This window comes from Drosophila novamexicana, unplaced genomic scaffold (genome assembly GCF_003285875.2).
Source record: "Drosophila novamexicana strain 15010-1031.04,08,12 unplaced genomic scaffold, DnovRS2.1 tig00001433-arrow-arrow-pilon, whole genome shotgun sequence".
Taxonomy (NCBI): Eukaryota; Metazoa; Arthropoda; class Insecta; order Diptera; family Drosophilidae; genus Drosophila; species Drosophila novamexicana.
In genome coordinates this window covers 108,281-131,154 of record NW_020824858.1, presented here as the reverse complement: position 1 = coordinate 131,154, position 22,874 = coordinate 108,281, and the positions used below count along the sequence as shown (strand labels likewise).

The window sequence follows — 22,874 nt, the reverse complement described above, 5'->3', positions numbered from 1 at the left end:
ACATTTTGGATCAGTCTTCAGTAAAGCTCATCAAGGTCCTCATCGGGAGTCATCCCAAACTTATCTACTGTCGCTCGAAAACAATGGAAGATATATGATTTTGCTATTAAAAGGGCGGGGCCAGCGAGGCAACACAATTGTTGCTCGAAGTTTAGAAAAGAACAAACTTATCAAAACACAATTTCTTGCTCATCGTAATATCATTTATTAGAAAGTTTAGTGGTAAACAACGCCAGAGTTGTCGCGAATCCATTCCAACTGGTGGGTGACACGAGTGAATCCAGCTGGGGCGCCAGATTGGCAACCAGCACTGCTACCGAAAGAGGTGACACCAACCAGTCTGCCACCATCATGGAGAACCAATGGGCCACCAGAATCACCACTGCAGGTGGACTTGCCGTCGGGTGTCGCAACACAGAGGATTCCATCATTGATGTCATAGGTCTCACGGCACTTGCTATTGCTGATGATCTGCAGATCGACGCACTGCAGCCAGTCGGGCAGTGGGCTACCATCATAGGTACCACCCCAGCCGCAGGCAACAGCCCAGGCGTTATCGTACATGTTGTAGCGGTCGTTGAGGCTGGGCAGCTCCACCTTGTTGACCATGTGCCAGAAATCGACATGGGGAGTTTTAATCAAAGCGATGTCATTGCCGTTCTCATTGGGCCATCTGTGGTTCTGTCTGAACTCGCTGCGGCCAACATGGTGGGTAAACTGGGCGTTGGTGCGCCAGGTGGCACCGTAGTAGATGGTCACAGAGCTGGCATCGTTGGTGCAGTGAGCAGCAGTCAGAACCCAGTCGTGAGCAATGATGGAACCACCGCACCACCAGCTGCCATCGAAGCTCAGGCCAACGGTGTAGGGGGCCTTGCCCTCAGGGGCTGGATAGCCATTGGTGATACGTCCCTCGATCTTGGCCGACCTGGGAAAGTCCTTGGGATGTTCTTGTTTCAAGAACTCCGCAGAGACGGCGCATAGCGCCAAAGCCAATAGAATGAATACTTTCATGTTTTACGATGAACTCATGCGGATTCAACTGAAGTAAGGGTTTTTATAGGAAACAATTGTACCACATACGTATGTGAAAGTGCATACTTATAAACATGGATAGATAAGCCAATGGCCATCGCACAATCCTCTTTTCAATCTTCAGCCTATCTTATATTTCGGCACCTACTTAGCAGCAATCAAGTAAAATTTAAATATTAAAACGGAAAGTCATACTTATTTAATTAATTTTTTAAGACGCAATATTCATATTTTAGACTATCATGTATGGAGTTTTTATATGCAAAGTCATTTTCGTAGAGTATTTTGGATGAAAGAATCTGTCATGCGTCGACAATGATTAAATGTTTTGAAGAGTACTTAACTGGGCGTGTTTCATTTGTAATTATTTCCTATTGTAATTTATGTCGATATGTTATTAGTAGTTGGTGAGTGGTGGGAGGGGGAATGATTGGATCAACTATGATGGTTAGAAGGCTATGTTAATAGCAGTGACAAAATGTTACAAAATTCAAATTACGTAATTTTTATGTATTTTTGAGCCAACTTTTATTGGTTCCTTATTAAATAAATATATCATTTGATAGCCCTAGGATTCCAGACGGGGAAATCCATCTTTGGAGCCTCCAGATTGCTGAGCTCCTCCACGAGAAACGGAGACTCAGGCGTGTCTAGTTTCTTTCAAGAAACCCCAGAAATAAGACAGCGCATAATAGAGCCACCAAGGCTTTAAAGGAGACGCTCATCATTCTAAGGAGGAGTGCTTTGGACTCCTTCCTGGAGGGACTGGAACCCAGTGACCCCCACCACAATCTATGGCAAGTCACTATAAAGCTTAAGAGGCTAACAAGGAGAGCAGTCCCAGTCAAAAATACAAACGGCAGCTAGTGCCGATCCGCGAATTATCTGGAAAGCGTGTTCACGCCTTTGCCCAGATGCACTCCTGAGGAAACGGAGCACCTACTCTCTCGAGTGCATCAAGGCAGCAGTCAAATACTCCCGGTCCTTGAGAAGGAAACGCTTGAATACATTGAGGCGCTGAGCAATAGCAAAGCGCCAGGTAATGATGGTATCAAAGCAATTGCGTTAAAACTACTCCCCCTAGTTTGCATCGAACTTCTTACTAAGCTCTTCAACAGATGCCTCGAGCTCGGCATTTTCCAGCGCAATGGAAGAGAGCGCAAGTAGTCATGATACCTAAGCCTGGCAAACCCGAGGCCAATCTCGCCTCATACCGCCCGATTAGTTTACTAAGAATACTCTCAAAAATTCTGGAAAGAGTATTTCTGCGTAGAGTACTGCCAGTTTTGGACGAGGCTGGCTGAATTCCCGATCACCAATTTGGTTTCAGGCGCGGTCATGGAACCCCTGAACAATGCCATAGAGTTGTGCAACGAATCCTGGAGGCGTTCGAAAATAAAAAATACTTCTGCGCCGTAATGCTTGGTGTTAAGCAGGCATTCGACAGAGTCTGGCATCTTGGGCTTGTACTCAAAATCAGGAGCAACCTACCGCAGGCACACTATGCATTCTTCGCCTCATACTTGCAAGACAGGCAGCTCCAGGTTAAATGTGGAGCGCCAAATATGAACCGAAACATTGATCCTTTCTTGTCTGACATTTATCTACTACGGCGCCAGTTTCCGTCATGAGGGTCAGTACACGCAATGGGTCAGCGGCAATGACCAGATCCGTTATCAGAACTATAATGATCAGCTGAACAATGATATTGCCCTGGTCCGCACACCCTATGTGGACTTCTGGTATTTGGTCAACAAGCTGGAGCTGCCCAGCTACAACGACCGCTGCAACAACTACAACGGCTGGTGGGCTCTTGCCTCCGGCTGGGGATACGCCTGGAACGACAGTGGCATGCAGGCCTATCTGAACTGCGTGGATGTCCGGATCATCAGCAATGACCTTGTGTCGCGGCGTTTTCAACGATGGTTATGTGATTGACAACACCATATGCATTAAGAACAGCCCGTCAGGGGTCACAACAAATTTACCTACTGTAGCTCTAAAACTATGGAAGATATATGTATGGTTTCGCTATTAAAGGAGCGAGGTCCAGCAAGACGAAAATATTATTGTTCGAACTTTAGAAGAAGTATACAGTACATTGAAACTTCGACTTTTCCATGCTTATCAAAATACAAATTCTTGCTCATCGTAATATCATTTATTAGAAAGTTTAGTAGTAAGCAACGCCAGAGTTGTCGCGAATCCATTCCAACTGGTGGGTGACACGAGTGAATCCAGCTGGGGCGCCAGATTGGCAACCAGCACTGCTACCGAAAGAGGTGACACCAGCCAGTCTGCCACCATCATGGAGAACCAATGGGCCACCAGAATCACCACTGCAGGTGGACTTGCCGTCGGGTGTGGCAACACAGAGGACTCCATCATTGATGTGTCCATAGCTCTCACGGCACTTGCTATTGCTGATGATCTGCAGATCGACGCACTGCAGCCAGTCGGGCAGTGGGCTACCATCATAGGTACCACCCCAGCCGCAGGCAACAGCCCAGGCATTATCGTACATGTCGTAGCGGTCGTTGAAGCTGGGTAGCTCCACCTTGTTGACCATGTGCCAGAAGTCGACATGGGGAGTTTTGATCAGAGCGATGTCATTGCCGGTCTCAAGGGGATATTTGTGGTGCTCTCTGAACTCGCTGCGGCCAACATGGTGGGTAAACTGGGCGTTGGTGCGCCAGGTGGCACCGTAGAAGATGGTCACAGAGCTGGCATCGTGGGTGCAGTGAGCAGCAGTCAGAACCCAGTCGTGAGCAATGATGGAACCACCGCACCACCAGCTGCCATCGAAGCTCAGGCCAACGGTGTAGGGGGCCTTGCCCTCAGGGGCTGGATAGCCATTGGTGATACGTCCCTGGATCTTGGCCGATCTGGGAAAGTCCTTGGGATGTTCTTGTTTCAAGAACTCCGCAGAGACGGCGGATAGCGCCAAAGCCAATAGAATGAATACTTTCATGTTTTACGATGAACTCATACGGATTCAATTAAAGTAAGGGCTTTTATATGAAAGAATTGTACCACATACGTATGTGAATGTGCATACTTATAAAGATAGATAGATAAGCCAATGGCCATCGCACAATCCTCTTTTCAATCTTCAGCTTATCTCATATTTCGGCACCTACTCAACGAGCTGTCTATAAACAAAAAGATTGACTGACCACCAATAATCGCGAGCACCAATCAAGTAAAATTTAAATATTAAAACGGAAAGTCATGATCATTTAAATTATTTTTTAGACTATCAGGTATGGAGCGTCAGTTGTCGAGAATTGTCAAACAGAGCAATACTTATCAACAAAAAAAAAAAAAAGAAAATAGAAAAGTCAGACGGTTCTAGCAAACCAAAGAAGTTAAATACATCAACTAACGCTGCTGAAACTGACGACTCCAGCTCAGGACCTGAGCCTGGAGAGTTAAAAAGAAGGATTCCCCGCAAGCAGATTTTCTGTAACCGACAACAAGATGAACCCAGCACAAGTGCAGCAGCAATGGCCAGGCTCAGCAACAACAGGTTGGCGGCACTATCTAAGGATGACGATGACTCCGAATCCATGGAGTACAACAGCTCCAAAGAGACCGAAGACATAACTTAAAAGCGAATGCAAGTACCAGAACCCAAAATAATCAAGCCTCCCCCAATTTTCATTCCCGATGTAACGAACATCAAGGCGTTCATCAGCTCCACTGGAGCCCTTGGTCAGGGTAACGATTTTACCTAAAAGGCAACCAAAAACAACAACATTCGGGTTATGACCCAGGATACTTACACGGCGCTGAAGAATTTCCCTAATGAAAACAACAAGAGGTACTACACCGTCCAACCCAGAGACGAGAGGCCGTATCGAATCGTCATAAAAGGACTTCACTTCTCCACTGACATTAACGACATCAAGACAGCTTTGAATAGCCACGGCCATAGCACCAGAGATGTACACAACCTAGTCGGCAAGGTGACCAAAAAGCCACTCAGCATTTTCTTTGCCAACCTTGAGCCGGCCAATAACAACAAGGAAGCTTTCAATATCATGCCGATCTGTTGTAACAGTCGAGCCCCCCTCTTAAATTTGATGAGAGGCTTCTCGGCTTGCCTCAAAGCCTGACAATCAGCTAGACGCAGCGTTTGCGCGTATGGAAGCGATGATGGAGCGCATGCTCGATAAAATGTTTAGCCAGATGAATAAGATGCTGGCTACAGTCATGACTAAACTATGCAAATAGATTTGAGATTAACCATCTGGAATGCGAACGGCCTGTGCAAAAACAGGCCCGAGGTTGAGCATTATTGCAAGACCAATCAAATCGATATGCTGCTCATTTCTGAGACGAATTTCTCTTCAGGGTCGTTTTTCTCCATCTAAGGGTACGACCTCATTCACGCCAACCATCCCAATGGAAGAGCTCGTGGCGGAGCGGCAATTCTTATCAGAAATAACCTAAAGTACATTGAGATCTGGGTGATCTGAAAATTGCTGCCGCTTACTGTCAACCGAGACATAATGCTAGAGATGACGAGCTTAGTCGGCTGGTACATGCCCTTGGTCCCAGGTTTGTCATAGACGGTGACTTTAACGCCAAACATTCCTGATGGGGCTCCAGAAGAAACAACCCGAAGGGATAAGCGCAGGCAGATCCAGATCAAAAACCTCAACTGCCACTCCAATGGTGCGCCAACATACTGGCCTTCCGATCTCTAGAAGGTGCCAGACGTGCTGGGCTTTGCAATGTCCCGAGGAAAGAATCCAGTAAGAATTCAGACGATACCGGACGAGAATCTGTTTTCTGACCACAGCGCGGTCACGCTCCGAATTAACGCCCCGGTAGCGACGAAGTCAGCCTGCAAAAAGCTAATTTATAAAACTACTGACACTGCCAAATTTCAAAGCTGGCTGGTTAGAAAGACCAACCCAAACCCGGTATTGAACAGCTATCTTGACGTTGAGACTGCCATTGAAACGTTAACTTAAAACATCTGCAACGCAGCGGCATACGCGGCCCCCAAACTTAACCATAGCATTTGGATTCCAGACAGGGAAATCCATCTTTGGAGCCCCCACATTGCTAAGCTCCTCCACGAGAAACCCCAGGGACAAGCAGGCGCTTAATAGAGCCACCAAGGCTTTAAAGGAGACGCTCATCATTCTAAGGAGGAGTGCATCTGACTCCTTCCTGGAGGAACTGGAACTCAGTGACCCCCACCACAATCTATGGCAAGTCACTATAAAGCTTAAGAGGCCAACAAGGAGGAGAGGAGAGCAGCTAGTGCAGATCCGCAAATTATCTGGAAAACGTGTTCACGCCTTTGCCCAGATGCACTCCTGATGACGGAGCACGGAGCAGCTACTCTCTCGAGTGCATCAAGGCAGCAGTCAAATACTCCCGGTCCTTGAGAAGGAAACGCTTGAATACATTGAGGCGCTGAGCAATAGCAAAGCGCCAGGTAATGATGGTATCAAAGCAATTGCGTTAAAACTACTCCCCCTAGTTTGCATCGAACTTCTTACTAAGCTCTTCAACAGATGCCTCGAGCTCGGCATTTTCCAGCGCAATGGAAGAGAGCGCAAGTAGTCATGATACCTAAGCCTGGCAAACCCGAGGCCAATCTCGCCTCATACCGCCCGATTAGTTTACTAAGAATACTCTCAAAAATTCTGGAAAGAGTATTTCTGCGTAGAGTACTGCCAGTTTTGGACGAGGCTGGCTGAATTCCCGATCACCAATTTGGTTTCAGGCGCGGTCATGGAACCCCTGAACAATGCCATAGAGTTGTGCAACGAATCCTGGAGGCGTTCGAAAATAAAAAATACTTCTGCGCCGTAATGCTTGGTGTTAAGCAGGCATTCGACAGAGTCTGGCATCTTGGGCTTGTACTCAAAATCAGGAGCAACCTACCGCAGGCACACTATGCATTCTTCGCCTCATACTTGCAAGACAGGCAGCTCCAGGTTAAATGTGGAGCGCCAAATATGAACCGAAACATTGATCCTTTCTTGTCTGACATTTATCTACTACGGCGCCAGTTTCCGTCATGAGGGTCAGTACACGCAATGGGTCAGCGGCAATGACCAGATCCGTTATCAGAACTATAATGATCAGCTGAACAATGATATTGCCCTGGTCCGCACACCCTATGTGGACTTCTGGTATTTGGTCAACAAGCTGGAGCTGCCCAGCTACAACGACCGCTGCAACAACTACAACGGCTGGTGGGCTCTTGCCTCCGGCTGGGGATACGCCTGGAACGACAGTGGCATGCAGGCCTATCTGAACTGCGTGGATGTCCGGATCATCAGCAATGACCTTGTGTCGCGGCGTTTTCAACGATGGTTATGTGATTGACAACACCATATGCATTAAGAACAGCCCGTCAGGGGTCACAACAAATTTACCTACTGTAGCTCTAAAACTATGGAAGATATATGTATGGTTTCGCTATTAAAGGAGCGAGGTCCAGCAAGACGAAAATATTATTGTTCGAACTTTAGAAGAAGTATACAGTACATTGAAACTTCGACTTTTCCATGCTTATCAAAATACAAATTCTTGCTCATCGTAATATCATTTATTAGAAAGTTTAGTAGTAAGCAACGCCAGAGTTGTCGCGAATCCAATCCAGCTGGTTGGTGACACGAGTAAATCCAGCTGGGGCGCCAGATTGGCAACCAGCACTGCTACCGAAAGAGGTAACACCGACCAGTCTGCCACCATCATGGAGAACCAATGGGCCACCAGAATCACCACTGCAGGTGGACTTGCCGTCGGGTGTGGCAACGCACAGAATACCATCGGGCTGGTGGCCATAGGTCTGAGAGCACTGGTTGTTGCTGATGATCTGCAGATCGACGCACTGCAGCCAGTCGGGCAGTGGGCTACCATCATAGGTACCACCCCAGCCGCAGGCAACAGCCCAGGATCCATCGTACATGTTGTAGCGGTCGTTGAAGCTGGGCAGCTCGACCTTGTTGACCATGTGCCAGAAATCGACATGAGGCGTGTGGATCAGAGCGATGTCATTGCCGTTCTCATTGGGCCATCTGTGGTTCTGCCTGAACTCGCCGCTGCCAACAGTGTGGGTGAACTGGGCGTTTGTGCGCCAGGTGGCACCGTAGTAGATGGTTACAGAGCCGGCACCGTTGGTGCAGTGAGCAGCAGTCAGCACCCAGTCGTGGGCAATGATGGAACCACCGCACCACCATTGGCCATTGAAGCTCAGGCCAACGGTGTAGGGCGCCTTTCCCTCGTAGGCTGGATAGCCATTGGTGATGCGACCCTCGATCTTGGTCGACCTGGGAAAGTCCTTGGGATGTTCTTGTTCCAAGAACTCCGCAGAGACGGCGGATAGCGCCAAAGCCAACAGAATGAATGCTTTCATGGTTTACGATGAACTCATACGGATTCAAGTGAAATAAGAGCTTTTATAGGTAACACAAACGTATGCGGATATGCGCACACTTATAAACATGATAGATAAGCCAATGGCCAACGCACAATACCTATTTCAACTTTTCAGCTTATCTTATATATTGGCACCCACTCAATAAGCTACTTATCTATAAAGAAAAAGATTGTCTGACCAGCCAACAATCGCGAAAGCCAATCAAGTAAAAGTTAAATTTTAAAATGAAAGTCCAACTAGTTTAATTAATTTTTTAATACGCAATATGCATTTTTTTAACTATTATGTATGGAGTATTCATATGCAAGGTTTTTTTCGCAGAGCCAAACAAACTAAATAATTTTAGTTGTACAATAAATACAAGAGAATTACATCTTGCAAAGCACATTGCATTAAAACACATTTTTGTTAAATCATTCCTACTTAATGGAAATATCAGAAACACATTTTGTTTGAAATTTTAGCAGTAAATAAACGGCTGATAGTTAACTGTTACAAAATATAAATTATGTCATTTTTATGTATTCTTGAGCAAACATAGAAAACAATTTGTTATTGACTCCTTAGAAATTAGCATATCATTTGATCTGCTGAATATGATTTGAAAAAAATATCGATAGTATCTTGAAATAAGTAGAAAACTATTATTCCAACTTCAGAAAGGAGACAAGGACGGTTTCCATAATTTATCCTTTGCAATGTTAAACGAGAAAGAAAGGCTATCTTCGGCATGTCGAAGATCTAATACCCTTGCAGACCCAACCTTTTCATAATGCTTATAGTGATTTGTTTAGTAGTTAATGCCGAGTTTGGGCAAGATATCTTGAAAAACAAAAAAGGTTTTTAATCAAAAACCTAGTTTTCTACCGATCGTTCCTGTGGCAGCTATATGATATAGTGTACCGATCTTAATACGATTTTGCATTTATATGAAGAGCATAGTAAAGTTAAGATATCTTGAAAAACAAAATGCTTTTTCATAGAAAAACTTAATTTTCGACCGATCGTTCCTATGGCAGCTATATGATAAGTGGTCCGATCCAGCTGGTTTTGACATATGTGCTGCGTGCAACAGAAAGAGGGACTTCTGCAAAGTTTCATTAAGATAGCTTTAAAACTGAGGGACTAGTTCGCATAGAAACAGACAGACGGACAGACGGACAGAAAGACAGACGGACAGGCGGACCTGGCTCTATCGACTCGGCTGTTGATGCTGATCAAGAATATATATACTTTATGGGGTCGGAGATGTCTCCTTCTATGCGTTACACATTTCACGACCAAATTATAATACCCTCTGCAAGGGTATAAAAACGAATCGGTTCGAATCCAATTTACCCAATTACTTTTGAAATATTAGTTTGCCATTTAAACTGAAACAGTGATATATTGGTTCCAAATATGAATCGACCCACTGATCTACCATGGTGCCAGTTTCCATCATGAGGTTCAGTACGCGCACTGGGTCAGCGGCAATGATCAGATCCGTCATCACAAATGACGGATTAATGATTGGATTAATTATTTTGGTTCCTTGGAATATCCAGCGGGTGCATTCTCTTGAGCCTTCTGGTGTTGTTGCTGTTGTCCAGCAGACCAACTGCTAGGTTGTTGTTGTGAAGGTGGAGCCTATGCAGGTATCTGCTGCTGCTTTTGGCGATCTCATCACTGACCCATGGAATCTTGAGAACACGGTGGATGAAAGCGTTGTCATGGTAAATATGTGCATTGGAAACAATGCGCAGTGCCTTGTTTTGAAATATCTGAATCAATCTTAGGTTGCTTCGGCTAGCTGAATGCCGTAAGTCCAAATTGGTTTAATAATTGCCTTGTAGAGCTCGGAGCTTAGACCAAGTACTCAGCTTGGACTTACGGCCTATAAGCCAGCAATAAGACTTTAGCGTGTCTTCCTTAAGACCTTTTCTTTAAATGGCGAGTTCTCCAAGTTAACCTCCCGTCGAAAGTCATGCTAAGGTATTGCGGCATCGTCTCTTCTGGTATTACAGCTCCGCCTAGGTAGACAGGTGGGCCGTTACCAAGCCTAAGAGAGAAAGTGGTGGCTGTGGACTTTTCGTTGTTCAACATGATGTTCCATCTCCACTGCCATTCGTTGAGTGTGTCCAATTGGCCTTGCATGAATTGAGAAACCTCTTCAAACAACGGACATGTGATTGACAACACCAACTGCATGAAGATAAGCTGATCAGGGGTCCTCATCGGTGATCATACCAAATTTTTCTACCGTAGCTCTGAAACTACGGAAGATATATGGTTTCGCTATTAAAATGGCGAGGGCCAGCGAGACGAAAAAATTGTTGTTTGAACTTTAGAAGAAGTGATCAGTAAATTGAAACTTTGACTGTTCCACCCTTATCAAAACACAATTTTTTGCTCGTTAAATCATTTATTAGAAAGTTTAGTAGTAAGCAACGCCAGAGTTGTCGCGAATCCAATCCAGCTGATTGGTGACACGAGTGAATCCAGCTGGGGCGCCAGATGTGCAACCAGCACTGCTACCGAAAGAGGTAACACCGACCAGTCTACCACCATCATGGAGAACCAAGGGGCCACCAGAATCACCACTGCAGGTGGACTTGCCGTCGGGTGTGGAAACACAGAGGATTCCATCAGGGAGACTTCCATAGCTCTGAGAGCACTGGTTGTTGCTGATGATTTGCAGATCGACGCACTGCAGCCAGTCTGGTTGAGAGCCACCATCGGAGGTAATGCCCCAGCCGCAGGCAACAGCCCAGGAGCCATCGTACATGTTGTAGCGGTCGTTGAAGCTGGGCAGCTCCACCTTGTTGACCATGCTCCAGAAATCGACATGGGGAGTTTTGATCAGAGCGATGTCATTGCCGTTCTCATTGGGCCATTTGTTATTCTGTCTGAACTCGCCGCTGCCAACAGTGTGGGTGAACTGGGCGTTTGTGCGCCAGGTGGCACCGTAGTAGATGGTCACAGAGCTGGCACCGTTGGTGCAGTGAGCAGCAGTCAGCACCCAGTCGTGAGCAATGATGGAACCACCGCACCACCAGCCATTGAAGCTCAGGCCAACGGCGTAAGGTGCCTTGCCCTCGTAGGCTGGATAGCCATTGGTGATACGTCCCTCGATCTTGACCGATCTGGGAAAGTCCTTGGGATGTTCTTGTTTCAAGAACTCCGCAGAGACGGCGGATAGCGCCAAAGCCAACAGAATGAATACTTTCATGTTTTACGATGAACTCATACAGATTCAATTGAGGAAGGGTCTTTTATAGGTAACCCACTTGTACAAGAAACGTATCCGGATATGCGCACACTTATAAACATGGATAGATAAGCCAATGACCATTGCACAATCCCCATTTCAATTTTTCAGCTTATCTTATATTTTGGCAAGCACTCAATAAAAAGATTGTCTGACCACCAATAATCGCGAGCACCAATCAAGTAAAAGTGAAATTTTAAATGGGAAAATCCAACTTATTTAATTAATTTTTTTTTAAGCGATATAAATTTGTTTTAAACTAATATGAATAAAGTATTAATATGCAAAATAAATTTTCGCAGAGCCAATTACATTAAACAATGCAACAGAAAAACATTTTACAAATCACATTGCATTAAAATACATTTAGTAAAATTTTTTCTAATTAACGGAATATTCAGCACCACATTTTGTTTGAAATTTAATTGGCGCCATTTAATAGCGCCATCTGTTGGAGAACAATGTGTGTACACATTGAAAAAAAAAAGTATCGATAGTTTTCAAATAATTGAATCAAAGCGCACTGTTAATAACAGCTTAGCTTAAGCGATGTGTATTGCGTTCCGGCTGTTATGTTAAATAACATTTGCGCTTGATATTTCGTTCTCTTCCTCTTTGACAACGAAAAAAAGTGTAAATAACAAAACAGAGCGATAAAAAAGCAGTATAAATCTTAAAACAAAACAGCATGTTACAAATCGAATAATGGAAAACATTGTGCACAAATTCGCGAAGATAAGTTTTCAGCCAAAAGAGGTTGTGTTAACAGAGAATCGGTAAGTCAGCGAAAACGACGAAAACCAGCGCAAGCAAAACTACAAAAAGCAACAAAAAAAAAATACTTTTCAGCACTGCACCATTCCACAGCGCCGCGAGCAAATTCTCCTGGAATCTGAAACCAATGGCGGCGACGGCAGCGACGACGGCGACGGCAACAACAAATGCATCCGATGCAATGCTAGACTCGGAAAGTGCTGACACCGATCAATCGGACGAAATAGATTCGCAGCAAAGCCGCGGCGAAGACAACGACGACAGCGATGCCCACAGCAGCAGCAGCAGCAGCAACAGCAGCTATCGCAATGGTCGTCGCGGCGGCGTCGCTGCCACCCGCCGACGCATGCCCGCCCGCGCCTCCAAGGACAATTTCAATCGGGTCTGCAGCGCCATAATGCGCACCGAGGTGAAAAAGAAGCGCAAGGAGCTGCAGACCAACGAGCAGATGCTGCGCAGCATCGAGAAAATCTATACAAGCAAACGTATGAAGAAGTTTACGCCCGCCAATCTGGAGACGATATTCGAGGAGCCCAGCGATGAGAATGCGGCCGATGTGGAGGATGACAGCGAGGAGTGCGCCGCCATCACCAGCCAGGTGCGTTTGGTCAAGTTTGGTGCGCGCAAGATGCGTCGCGCTATCTCCTTCAACGATGGCCTCAACAAGAACAAGAATCTGATCAAGAAACGGCGCTTGAAGGTGAAGAAGACCTTTGGCAAGAGATTTGCTCTGAAAAAGATCTCAATGACCGAGTTCCATGATCGTCTCAACAAGAGTCTCGACAGCGCCATGTTCGATGGCGACGAGGAGCCGCCCACCAGCGGCAGCATGGAGTTCAAACCGACCGTCAACGCATTCATGGATGACATGCAGCTGGCGCGGCACACGCCGGCATTCGAGTAGCCGCACCAGCCCCAATCAAGCTGGCCGAGACTGAAAAACGATTCGACATAAAGGTGGAGCAGGAGGAGGAGCAGGTGGCCAAACTCCCGCCCGTCGAATTGCACTGATACCAATTTAGCAAGTCTTACATAAGATTTTAAATCTAAGCTAGTTATAGGAAGTTGCTGTCGAGCGTGAAAATAATTTAATCATTTGGCGTCGAGTGCCACAAATCTTATTTATGTTCAGGTAGTTTATTTAATTAAAGCAAGAAGCAGAATGCGATGCTGATCAAGTCTCGCAAAATTGTACCAAAACTGTAAATGTATCACATTTCTCACATTCACAATTTTTGCAAGGACTAGGAACTGCGTAAATTGTACTCACATTTACCGCTGGCACAAGAGCAAAACAAATACACATACATATGAATAAAAAGCATTGAATAAAAAACGCAAAGTTTATATTAAACTAATACTAATACTAAACAGTTGGTAAATAGTGCGATCGTGGTGCTAAATTGAGTAACGGCAAATGCATTAGCAAGTGCAATAAAATAAAACAATCTGCTTATTATTATTATTAATAAATATGTATACACATACACACACACACATACATACGTGCACACAACATGCAAGAGCCGATAATCATAATTCGCGATTATGCATTAAATATCGACGCACAGCACGAAATTCAAACGAAGCAGAGAAACACAACAAGCAAAGAAATACGCCTAAATATGCCACACATCGACTGTTCTATGCTCTAACATTTAATGTTGACTTCTAAGTGAAATTATTTCGATTCGAAATTATCCGAGTCGCACATTTACACATTTTGTAGATTCTTATTGAACATCATGTAAAATTCAATTTCATTAATTGATTATGCAAAATTAATCTATTTTGTATTTATTTAAATTTATTAAGCACACAGAAAATGTACTCTAGAGTTATCAGCTTTTATCAGTTGTTCGTCCCTTAACTCCTTATAATTGCCAACAAGCTTGTGCGGCAAAAGACGTCAAGAAAGACTTTGGTTAATAGAAAACCTCACAGCAATTGCTAACGTTCTTTTTTAATGTCTAGTTCTCTTATTAGACGAAGTGCTCACTTTTTGTGTTTATTATTAAGGGAAAAACGCACACCCAGCTCAAAATTCAGTTTAAAATAAAATAAAAATTGTAAATTTGTTTAATAAGAAAAGTTTTTGTTAAACTTCTAAAGTATTTTTTACTGCAGTGCAGCTAGCGGATAGTCAAGTATTTTGTTTCCCTATACCTTACCCCTTTTAAATAGCATTTTCGTGTATATAAATCGCTTTTCTTTTACAAAAAGACTATACTATACAACAATTTAATAAATGTAATTTTCAGTCTTTGGATATTTTCTCAAATATATTTTGTAGTATTTAAAGGAAAACTCATTTCCTTAGTTGCAAGAATCTGTGAATTTTAGTAATAGTAGCATAATATGTACAATAGTACAAGCCACATTTGTAATTAAGTAGCGAATGGCATGCATAAGCGATATGCCTAGCCACTGTAAGAGTATAAAGTAAGTAAGCAGCACAGCAAACAAACGGTAGCCGCGAAAAGGCGGACCAAAACGAGGGGTGCAAACATTTGCATAATCGACGCCACCAACCGCTGCTGCTGCTGTTGTTGTTGTTGTTGTTGTTATTGCTGCTGGAGTTGGTGCTGATTGTTTATTGTTGTTGTAGCCTCATTACATTCGAACATATCACCGATCGCGAGACGATTTGATTTATTTGCTTGGCTAGGCAGGCAAAATGAGCCGCACAGTAATTTCCTAAATCGACAAAAACAATAACAGCAAACCAAGAAATACTTTCAACACCAAATTCAAGTTATTTCAACGAATTAATTTAATTATAAATACATGCAACAGGTTAGCATGAGAAGTGTGAAGCAGGGGTGGGTGTATTATTTTTTGATTTCCTGCTAGGAAAATTCTTCAGCTTGCCGCATGCAACGAATGCAGCAATGCCGTTAATTTGCCTACGACTGCACGGTGCCCTGGCAATAACCTTGGCAAATGGCAAAAAGAAGAAAAATAATAAGAAGATGTTGCCGCACAGTGGAGCAGCACAGCGTCAAAAATGTAGGGCTTGCTAGTTCATGCGAATTGCAGCTAAATTAACGAAGCACTGCCCACTGTTTGGCTCGTAATATGCATGTAATCAGTGCTTGCGGTATGCACTGGTTAACGGGACAGTAGCAGGGGCTGGCGGGGGCTAAACAATGCAAAAGACAAATGTATCGTGTAATGCTTTTTGTTTCACTTACCATTGACGTCGACAATAGCAACAACTTCATATGTACATGTTTTTTTTCTGAATGAAAGCATTTTGCCGCATGCTGCGCATTACACAGCCTACAATAAACACTCACACGAACACACACACACGAACACACACACGCGACGACAGAAACTTATACACACGCGTGATGTAATAGCACCAAAGCAAGTAGAGGATAAGTAACTAGAGTTACAGTTATGTTGGCTTTATAAATTTAAATGGTAAAAACAACAACGGACCGCGAACCGACGACAACGCTAACCAAAATTTTGCTAGCACACGCACTACGCGAATAACGTACACACACTAAACGAAAACCGGCGCCAAAGGGCAGCGTCATTTTGGGCGAATCAAAGGTCGAAAAGAAATGCGACAAAAGCGCAGGCGTAACAGAGAGGGGGAAGATCAAGTGAGAGAATGAGAGCGGTGAGAGCGAGTGGGTGGCAGAGAAGAGCGCAAAGAGAGCGTGCATGCAAATATGAAAGAGCCAAATTGCGAATCGAAATTAATGCAATTGGCGGCGACGTCGCTGTCGCTGTCGCTGTCGACAGCGACGTCAAATTAATGCAGCAAAATAGACGAAATAATTAAAGTGGGCTTACAAGGCTTTTGTTGTAACAAAAGAGTTTATAAAAATGCTTGCAACATGCGCGCGCCGCCACAGTTGTAAGCGAGACGCTGACCGACACACCGACAGTCCAAGTCCAACGAAAGTCAACAACAACAACAACAAGAAGAAATTTACGCGCCCGCCGTGGCAGTCGCAACGGCTTTTCAAACTAGACGGGAAACGTAAATCTCTGCTGCAACGAGTTTAAATTAAAAAGGAAGCTGTGTGCGTGTGTGTGTGCGTGTGTATGTGACTGCGTGTGCGTATGTGTGTGTGTGTTAATTAAGTTTAAATTAAAAATTAAATGCGTGTGCCAACAAGCAGCAGCAAGAAAAAGCAACACAAATGTTTTTACAATCGGCAAGTGTTTCAATTATTGCCACATTGACAGCGCGCAGGCTGCTGCTGGCCTGCGTCGCTGCGCTGTCGCTGTCGCTGCTACATGTTGAGGCTCTGGACTGGCAACAGGTTAAGCCAATGTATTTAGTGTCCATGTATCCGGGCCCGTTCGGCATGGCCTTGTCCCAGACACCAACCGCCACCTCGCTGTCCGCCGAACTGGACGCGGAAATGAGCGCCAGCAACGACGAGAGCCGCATTAGCGACAGCGCTGCCGACGCCGACGCCGTCGCCGCGGAGCCAGAGCCATTGGTATTGAACCTGGAGACGACGCCACTGCTGGACAGCATGCTGCCGGAGGGTGCGATGGCCATGGATCGCATCTTCGGCGGCGATGTGGGCAATCCACATTGTTTTCCCTATCAGGTGGGCATGCTCCTGCAGCGTCCCAAGGGTCTATACTGGTGCGGTGGTTCCCTAATCTCGGATCAGCATGTGCTGACAGCCGCCCATTGCGTGGACATGTAGGCAGACCGTAAACAAAGGCCGAATTGAATTAAAAAACTAAACTCATATTCCCAATCATAGGGCCAAGCGTGCTTTGGTCTTTCTGGGCGCCAATGAGATCAAGAACGCCAAGGAGTCGGGTCAGGTGCGTCTTATGGTGCCCAGCAGCAATTTTCACATCTATCCCACCTGGAATCCCAAGCGTCTGAAGGATGACATTGCGCTGGTACGACTGCCGCACGCGGTCAGCTTCAATGGTGAGTCGCGAGCCCAGCTAGCTCGATGGGCAGCTCATTCCGCTGTCTCTTCCAGAACGCATCCATCCCATACAATTGCCCAAGCGGCACTATGAGTACCGCAACTTCAAGAACAAGCTGGGCATCGCCTCCGGCTGGGGCCGCTATGCCACGGGCGTACATGCGATTAGCAATGTGCTGCGCTATGTGCAGCTCCAGATCATCGACGATCGCACCTGTAAGCGCAATTTTCCGTTGTCCTTTCGCGGCACGAACATCTGTACGAGCGGTCGGAACGCTCGATCCACCTGCAATGGCGACTCTGGTGGGCCGCTGGTGCTGCAGCGGCGTCACTCCAAGAAGCGCGTCCTGGTGGGCATCACCTCGTTCGGCAGCATCTATGGCTGCGATCGTGGCTATCCTGCGGCCTTTACCAAGGTTGCCTCGTACCTGGACTGGATTAGCGATGAGACGGGCGTGCACTCGCACCAGGACACCACGGAGGCCATTTTCTTTGATCAGTATATCAAGAACTACGGCAAGGAGCACCAAAAGCGCAAACTGCGAACCGACCACCAGCCGGACGATGATGTGCCCGACGAACTGGACGTGCACCACCCACTGTCCGACGAGGACACGTCCAAGGCTGTCAGCCGACGGCCACATTCCAAATCCAAACACGACTTTTATTTCTTGTAGCTTCAACAAAATAAACTTTTACTTTAAGCTGAAATATGTTTTGCTTATTGCCATTGTATTATTCCCGGTTGTCCACCTTAGAGATGTCAGGAAGTCTAATGGATCCAAAAGGAATAAATTTCCAGTTTTCTCTGTAGGAGATGACAGAGAGAGACGGAGTGGCCGGAGAGGATAGCGTGAGGTTGATGAAAAATAAGTATACCCAATGCACAAAATGGAATGTCAGGGATTGAAGGACTGCATCAGCAGCCAGAAGAACTCGTCCAATTGGATAATGTATATTGTGGAATTTCTCAAGTGGAAAATGCGATAGCTTTTCATCGCTCGCTTCCTTCCATAAAATAGGTGAGAGGACCCACCTTGCAGAGCACCTCGACTCACAAACCTTATGCAAACCTCAATAAACCGACCCAATTAGCTTCCCATATATCTTGGAATATCGCGCATATCTAATCAGACTATTCTAATCAGACATATTGCTGCTTCTCCTACTAATTCCTACTATGCCTGGCATTTTCTTTAAAAGAACCTTTAAACTTGTAATCCTAAGGTTTTCACATAAGCTGGCTCGGTTGGCTTCGATCAAGACATTTAAAAAACTTTCCTAATTGCCTCCTTCACAATAGATCACAGATTATATTCCATTGTTGAAAAAAAGGGTCTTAAATAAATCCGTATTAGTAATTCTTTTAATTAGTAGCGCGAGTAAGGACCTTATCTGAAGCTTTAGAGAAATTATAATGGGACCAAGTAGGACTATGCATTTAAATTCTTTTTATTTTATGCTAAGCAACATTTAGACGCCGTTGTTAACCACGCCGGTGTGCTCCTCGATCCAGTCCACATAAGAGGTGATGCGGGTGAAGACACCTGGCCAGCCAACCTCGCAGCCCAGAGCAATACCAAAGGAGGTGGCACCAATCAAGGTGTTGCTGTCATCGGCAAGCACCAACGGACCACCAGAGTCACCGTTGCAGGTGGAAGTGCCGCCGGTTGTCTTGATGCAGATGTTGGTGCTGGACACAGCACCGACGTACCAGGGAGAGCAGCCGGAGTTGCTCATGATGGGCACAGTAATGTACTGCAGGATGTCGTGGACGGCCGTCGCGGCTATAATAAAACAAGATAATTAACTGATGGTCAATTGTGGTTCCCAGCCGGAACTTACAGTCGGAGATCTTGCCCCAGCCGGAGGCAATAGCCTGTTCGCCGGCGTAGGTGTTGTAGGTGTTGGACTTGGCTGGCAGCTTGGCGGGCTGAATGTTCTCGTTAAACTCAATGGGCACGGGCAGCTTAATGACGGAAATGTCATTGCTGAGCGTGGTGGCGTCCCAGTTCTCATGAACAGTCACGTACTTTGTCTCCACAAAGATGATCTGCTGGCCCTCCTCCTTCGCGTTGGTGCGATCCCAGGCGCCCAGATAGACATCCACACCGGTGGTCAGGCTGTCCGTGCAGTGAGCCGCGGTAACCACATACCGGTTGCTGATCAAGGTTCCACCGCACCAGGCAGCGCCTCCGGCCACGTACAGCAAGAGACCCGCCTGGTAGGGGAACTGATTGCGAGCAGCATCCTGACCGCTGGTAATACGTCCTGCAGGCGCATTATGGCGACGGATCATGGGCAGCTTGGGCTCAATTTCCAGCGATTTCAGGGATTGCCAATCCACGGCATGGGCGCCCAGAATGGCGGCCAGGAGCAGCACCGATGCGCAAACGAATTTCATTTTGATTAGAACTGAAGCTAATTGGGCAGCTGGACACGCTTTTATAGCCGGAATGTTAAACGGGGCTACCATATATCTTGGGCAATCGCTTATCTCTAATCGGGCTCGTAAACACTTTTGATTTACGATTAAAAACTGATTGCTGTTATTTCTAGTGGTAATCCATTGATTATTCCAGTCGGCGATAAAAATAGCAGGGCGTGTGCTGTCCGATCGGTACCACGTCTTTGTCTGGAATTCGTTCTGTGCGTAGCTTTAATCATGAATTTAAAGGTTTCTTGATAAGTTTATCAATCGGTTTGGGTCAAGAGCAAATAAACTCAATTAGGGTAATAAGCAAATAATAGGTAATAGGATTTCCGGCAGTTCGACTTAAGAGACTTGATCTCTGCTTGGAATAAACTCATATATTTCTTGTGCCCATTATCGAATGGGAAACTTTTGAGGGTGGTTCGCTGGATTACACTCACCTTCACTTGGCAGCCACTGCTACGAATTGCAAGTCTTAAGGACTTTCTGTGACTACGTTTTACTGCGATGACCCCGTCTTCCACTCGGCTTCCTACCTTAAAGAGGAGATGAGAGTCAGAGGGAGCGGCCGGAGAGGATAGCCTCCGTTCACCCATTGGGTTTGGTCTGGACGGGGCAGTAGTAAGTGATCACGGTCTTCAATAAAGTAGCCTCCGTTCACTCATTGGGCTTATGTGAAATTAGTGTAGCCCTTGCCCAATATGGGATGGAAGTACTACACCAGGTTATGTAGGATTAATGCGGGCTCACACGCTCGATGAGCAGTAAGTGCTCACGGTCTTCAAAAAAATAGTTGAGTGGACTCCGCTTTGCGTAGCCAGACGACTCCCAAACCTGAAAGCAGTCGAAGAAGATCTGGGATTCCACCTTCAGACTTACAAGTTCGTCTGTCTTTGCATACCTTCAGCTGAAAATATGTCAAAGTTTAAAGTAAATAAAAGGTATTTTTTTGCTTTTGAATCAATATATTTCGACTGCGCTTCCGCAATCATTTTTAAGGCCTTATTTTACACGAAAGCAAAATTTATAGACCCTTGTTAACCACGCCGGTGTGCTCCTCGATCCAGTCCAGATAGGAGGTGATGCGGGTGAAGACACCTGGCCAGCCAAACTCGCAGCCAAGGGCAATGCCGTAGGAAGTCGCGCCAATCAAGGTGTTGCTGCCATCGGCAAGCACCAAAGGACCACCAGAGTCGCCGTTGCAGGTGGAAATGCCGCCGGTTGTCTTGATGCAGATGTTGGTGCTGGTCACAGAGCCGACGAACCAGGGAGAGCAGCCCGCGTTCCTCATGATGGGAACATAAATGTATTGCAAAATGTTGGTAGCTCCTCTCTCGGCTGCAAAAAGAATCCATGATTAGTTGAGGTTCGCCAAGCGGGCTCCACTCAAAACTTACAGTCGGAGACCTTGCCCCAGCCGGAGGCAACAGCCTGTTCCCCAGCGTAGTTTTCGTAGTTGTCGGACTTGACGGGCAGCTTGGCGGGCTGGATGAACTGGTTGAACTCAATGGGCACGGGCAGCTTAATGACGGAAATGTCATTGCTGAGCGTGGTGGCGTCCCAGTTCTCATGAACAGTCACGTACTTTGTCTCCACAAAGATGATCTGCTGGCCCTCCTCCTTCGCGTTGGTGCGATCCCAGGCGCCCAGATAGACATCCACACCAGAGGTCAGATTGTCCGTGCAGTGAGCGGCGGTAACCACATGTCGGGTGCTGATCAGGGTACCTCCGCACCAGGCAGCACCTTCGGGAGTGTAGAGCATAAGACCCGCCTGGTAGGGGAACTGATTGCGTGCAGCGGTTTCGCCCCTCGTAATACGTCCAGCGGGCGCATTATGACGACGGATCATAGGCACTTTGGGCTCAATGTCCAGCGATTTCAAGGACTGCCAGTCCACGGCATTGGTGCCGAGTACGGCGGATAGAACTAGTACTGATGCACAAATGAACTTCATGGCGATTTCAACTGAAGCTTCTTGGACAAGGTTTAACTCTTTTATAGCTAAACGGGGTTAGCTTTCATCTTGGACAATGGCTTATCTATCTAATCAGCCACGTCTATACACCTGGGGTTTTCCTCGGGAGCCTATTTATGGTTTTTTCATAGGCTTATCATTTTCCTTGGGTCAAGAACAAATGATCAGAGATATGGCTTAATGGTTTTTACGCTGGTTAAATAACTCGAACAATTAAATATTGGTTATCAAAATGTTCCAATTCATTTTGACGACATGTTTGAACCTTTTTGTTTGTTAAATTCGCAAAGTGCTAAGTGCTTGAATGGAAAATTAAATTAAATTTAATTTAATTACATTGTTAATAATCAAATTAATCCCATATGCTTAGCATATTATTGTAAGTTTCATTTGAGATAAATTGTGCATAAATCCATTTGAAGTAAATATTCTATTAATTAGCAGTGCACCCAACTATAGAGACATTATGATATTCATTATGAACATTCGCACATTCAGATGCGCTCACTTCCTAGCACTTAAATTTAATGCACATTTAATTAAACCGTTTTTGCTGTTAACTCATTATAGCTCATATACACACACATAACTATAATTATGCTGGCGTATAAAAGAAAAAAAAAAACAATATTAACAATAATAATAAGCAACTATGCAAGCCCAAGAATTAAAACGGAAATGATTTTATTGAAATAATATTTATTTATTCATTTGAAGGTTGAATTCATCTAAGTACAGAGAAAAGAAAGACAGAACTCTAGACGACTGGGCTATGCTCTATAAAAAGTCAAAGTCAAAAAATGATATAATGTTAATTAAAGCTAAAAGGATTTAATAGAAAGTTAAGAAAGTACAAAATATCTGATATATATTCATGAGCTATTAAATGAATTAATTATTTATTAATTAAGCATTAAATGTATTAATTATTTATTAATTAAGCCTAACCCTTATTTATACTATTTATTATGATATTCCGTTATACGATATTAATTCTTGGGATCAACAATTCTTTTAATTAATTCTTATATTTAATATTATATAATAATAATTAATAAATAATTAATATTCCAA

The 22,874-nt window shown here is 45.1% G+C and overlaps 11 protein-coding genes across 12 annotated transcripts in view; 4 read left to right on the top strand and 7 right to left on the bottom strand.

Annotated features, from left to right (window-relative positions):
* The window catches only part of LOC115767668 (protein sprint), a 267,104-nt gene extending 251,400 nt beyond the window's left edge, over positions 1–15,704 (bottom strand). Inside the window, exon 1 of the mRNA XM_030711957.1 lies at positions 15,662–15,704. The gene's annotated coding sequence lies outside the window, so the exon portion shown is untranslated. The remainder of the gene's footprint in view (positions 1–15,661) is intronic.
* On the bottom strand, positions 217–1,011 carry LOC115767685 (serine protease 1-like). Its single transcript, XM_030711979.1, has one exon. It carries the CDS (start codon positions 1,009–1,011, stop codon positions 217–219), a length of 795 nt encoding a protein of 264 aa, XP_030567839.1.
* LOC115767649 (serine protease 1-like) lies at positions 1,010–2,970 on the top strand. Its single transcript, XM_030711936.1, has 2 exons — positions 1,010–1,044; positions 2,652–2,970. The coding sequence occupies exons 1-2, from the start codon at positions 1,010–1,012 to the stop codon at positions 2,968–2,970; spliced, it is 354 nt and encodes a 117-aa protein (XP_030567796.1).
* On the bottom strand, positions 3,172–4,003 carry LOC115767682 (serine protease 1-like). Its single transcript, XM_030711974.1, has one exon. It carries the CDS (start codon positions 4,001–4,003, stop codon positions 3,206–3,208), a length of 798 nt encoding a protein of 265 aa, XP_030567834.1. The 3' UTR covers positions 3,172–3,205.
* On the top strand, positions 4,002–7,386 carry LOC115767648 (serine protease 1-like). The gene is made up of 2 exons (XM_030711935.1): positions 4,002–4,036; positions 7,068–7,386. Exons 1-2 carry the CDS (start codon positions 4,002–4,004, stop codon positions 7,384–7,386), a joined length of 354 nt encoding a protein of 117 aa, XP_030567795.1.
* Positions 7,591–8,434, bottom strand: LOC115767680 (serine protease 1-like). The gene has a single exon (XM_030711973.1). It carries the CDS (start codon positions 8,417–8,419, stop codon positions 7,622–7,624), a length of 798 nt encoding a protein of 265 aa, XP_030567833.1. The 5' UTR covers positions 8,420–8,434; the 3' UTR covers positions 7,591–7,621.
* LOC115767687 (serine protease 1-like) lies at positions 10,860–11,654 on the bottom strand. The gene has a single exon (XM_030711981.1). The coding sequence runs from the start codon at positions 11,652–11,654 to the stop codon at positions 10,860–10,862; it is 795 nt and encodes a 264-aa protein (XP_030567841.1).
* LOC115767672 (protein tantalus) lies at positions 12,306–13,884 on the top strand. 2 transcript variants are annotated; one of them, XM_030711964.1, is made up of 2 exons: positions 12,306–12,469; positions 12,561–13,884. In XM_030711964.1, exons 1-2 carry the CDS (start codon positions 12,399–12,401, stop codon positions 13,369–13,371), a joined length of 882 nt encoding a protein of 293 aa, XP_030567824.1. In that variant the 5' UTR covers positions 12,306–12,398; the 3' UTR covers positions 13,372–13,884. The 2 variants fall into 2 exon arrangements, with proteins under 2 accessions (XP_030567824.1, XP_030567823.1); XM_030711963.1 differs by having other exon boundaries at positions 12,543–13,880.
* A 926-nt stretch (positions 15,705–16,630) lies between the features above and the next one.
* LOC115767647 (chymotrypsin BI) lies at positions 16,631–18,066 on the top strand. Its single transcript, XM_030711934.1, has 3 exons — positions 16,631–17,148; positions 17,213–17,388; positions 17,444–18,066. Exons 1-3 carry the CDS (start codon positions 16,631–16,633, stop codon positions 18,064–18,066), a joined length of 1,317 nt encoding a protein of 438 aa, XP_030567794.1.
* A 757-nt stretch (positions 18,067–18,823) lies between these two features.
* LOC115767642 (brachyurin-like) lies at positions 18,824–19,799 on the bottom strand. Its single transcript, XM_030711929.1, has 2 exons — positions 19,235–19,799; positions 18,824–19,176 (listed from the first exon to the last, which is right to left on the bottom strand). Exons 1-2 carry the CDS (start codon positions 19,791–19,793, stop codon positions 18,863–18,865), a joined length of 873 nt encoding a protein of 290 aa, XP_030567789.1. The 5' UTR covers positions 19,794–19,799; the 3' UTR covers positions 18,824–18,862.
* Positions 19,800–20,847: 1,048 nt separating this feature from the next.
* Positions 20,848–21,779, bottom strand: LOC115767646 (brachyurin-like). Its single transcript, XM_030711933.1, has 2 exons — positions 21,221–21,779; positions 20,848–21,161 (listed from the first exon to the last, which is right to left on the bottom strand). Exons 1-2 carry the CDS (start codon positions 21,777–21,779, stop codon positions 20,848–20,850), a joined length of 873 nt encoding a protein of 290 aa, XP_030567793.1.
* Positions 21,780–22,874: the final 1,095 nt, after the last annotated feature.

What these genes read in the sequence shown, in the direction of transcription:
- LOC115767649 (XM_030711936.1), top strand. Translation starts at nt 1,010, where the DNA reads ATGTTTTACGATGAACTCATGCGGATTCAACTGAA. An exon ending in CTCATGCGGATTCAACTGAA is followed by an intron (nt 1,045 to 2,651) that starts GTAAGGGTTTTT and finishes CTACGGCGCCAG; the next exon opens with TTTCCGTCATGAGGGTCAGT.
- LOC115767685 (XM_030711979.1), bottom strand. Translation starts at nt 1,011, where the DNA reads ATGAAAGTATTCATTCTATTGGCTTTGGCGCTATGCGCCGTCTCTGCG.
- LOC115767648 (XM_030711935.1), top strand. Translation starts at nt 4,002, where the DNA reads ATGTTTTACGATGAACTCATACGGATTCAATTAAA. An exon ending in CTCATACGGATTCAATTAAA is followed by an intron (nt 4,037 to 7,067) that starts GTAAGGGCTTTT and finishes CTACGGCGCCAG; the next exon opens with TTTCCGTCATGAGGGTCAGT.
- LOC115767682 (XM_030711974.1), bottom strand. Translation starts at nt 4,003, where the DNA reads ATGAAAGTATTCATTCTATTGGCTTTGGCGCTATCCGCCGTCTCTGCG.
- LOC115767680 (XM_030711973.1), bottom strand. Translation starts at nt 8,419, where the DNA reads ATGAAAGCATTCATTCTGTTGGCTTTGGCGCTATCCGCCGTCTCTGCG.
- LOC115767687 (XM_030711981.1), bottom strand. Translation starts at nt 11,654, where the DNA reads ATGAAAGTATTCATTCTGTTGGCTTTGGCGCTATCCGCCGTCTCTGCG.
- LOC115767672 (XM_030711963.1), top strand. Translation starts at nt 12,399, where the DNA reads ATGGAAAACATTGTGCACAAATTCGCGAAGATAAGTTTTCAGCCAAAA. An exon ending in GTTGTGTTAACAGAGAATCG is followed by an intron (nt 12,470 to 12,542) that starts GTAAGTCAGCGA and finishes AATACTTTTCAG; the next exon opens with CACTGCACCATTCCACAGCG.
- LOC115767647 (XM_030711934.1), top strand. Translation starts at nt 16,631, where the DNA reads ATGTTTTTACAATCGGCAAGTGTTTCAATTATTGCCACATTGACAGCG. An exon ending in GCCGCCCATTGCGTGGACAT is followed by an intron (nt 17,149 to 17,212) that starts GTAGGCAGACCG and finishes TCCCAATCATAG; the next exon opens with GGCCAAGCGTGCTTTGGTCT. An exon ending in GCACGCGGTCAGCTTCAATG is followed by an intron (nt 17,389 to 17,443) that starts GTGAGTCGCGAG and finishes TGTCTCTTCCAG; the next exon opens with AACGCATCCATCCCATACAA.
- LOC115767642 (XM_030711929.1), bottom strand. Translation starts at nt 19,793, where the DNA reads ATGAAATTCGTTTGCGCATCGGTGCTGCTCCTGGCCGCCATTCTGGGC. An exon ending in CTGGGGCAAGATCTCCGACT is followed by an intron (nt 19,177 to 19,234) that starts GTAAGTTCCGGC and finishes GTTTTATTATAG; the next exon opens with CCGCGACGGCCGTCCACGAC.
- LOC115767646 (XM_030711933.1), bottom strand. Translation starts at nt 21,779, where the DNA reads ATGAAGTTCATTTGTGCATCAGTACTAGTTCTATCCGCCGTACTCGGC. An exon ending in CTGGGGCAAGGTCTCCGACT is followed by an intron (nt 21,162 to 21,220) that starts GTAAGTTTTGAG and finishes TTCTTTTTGCAG; the next exon opens with CCGAGAGAGGAGCTACCAAC.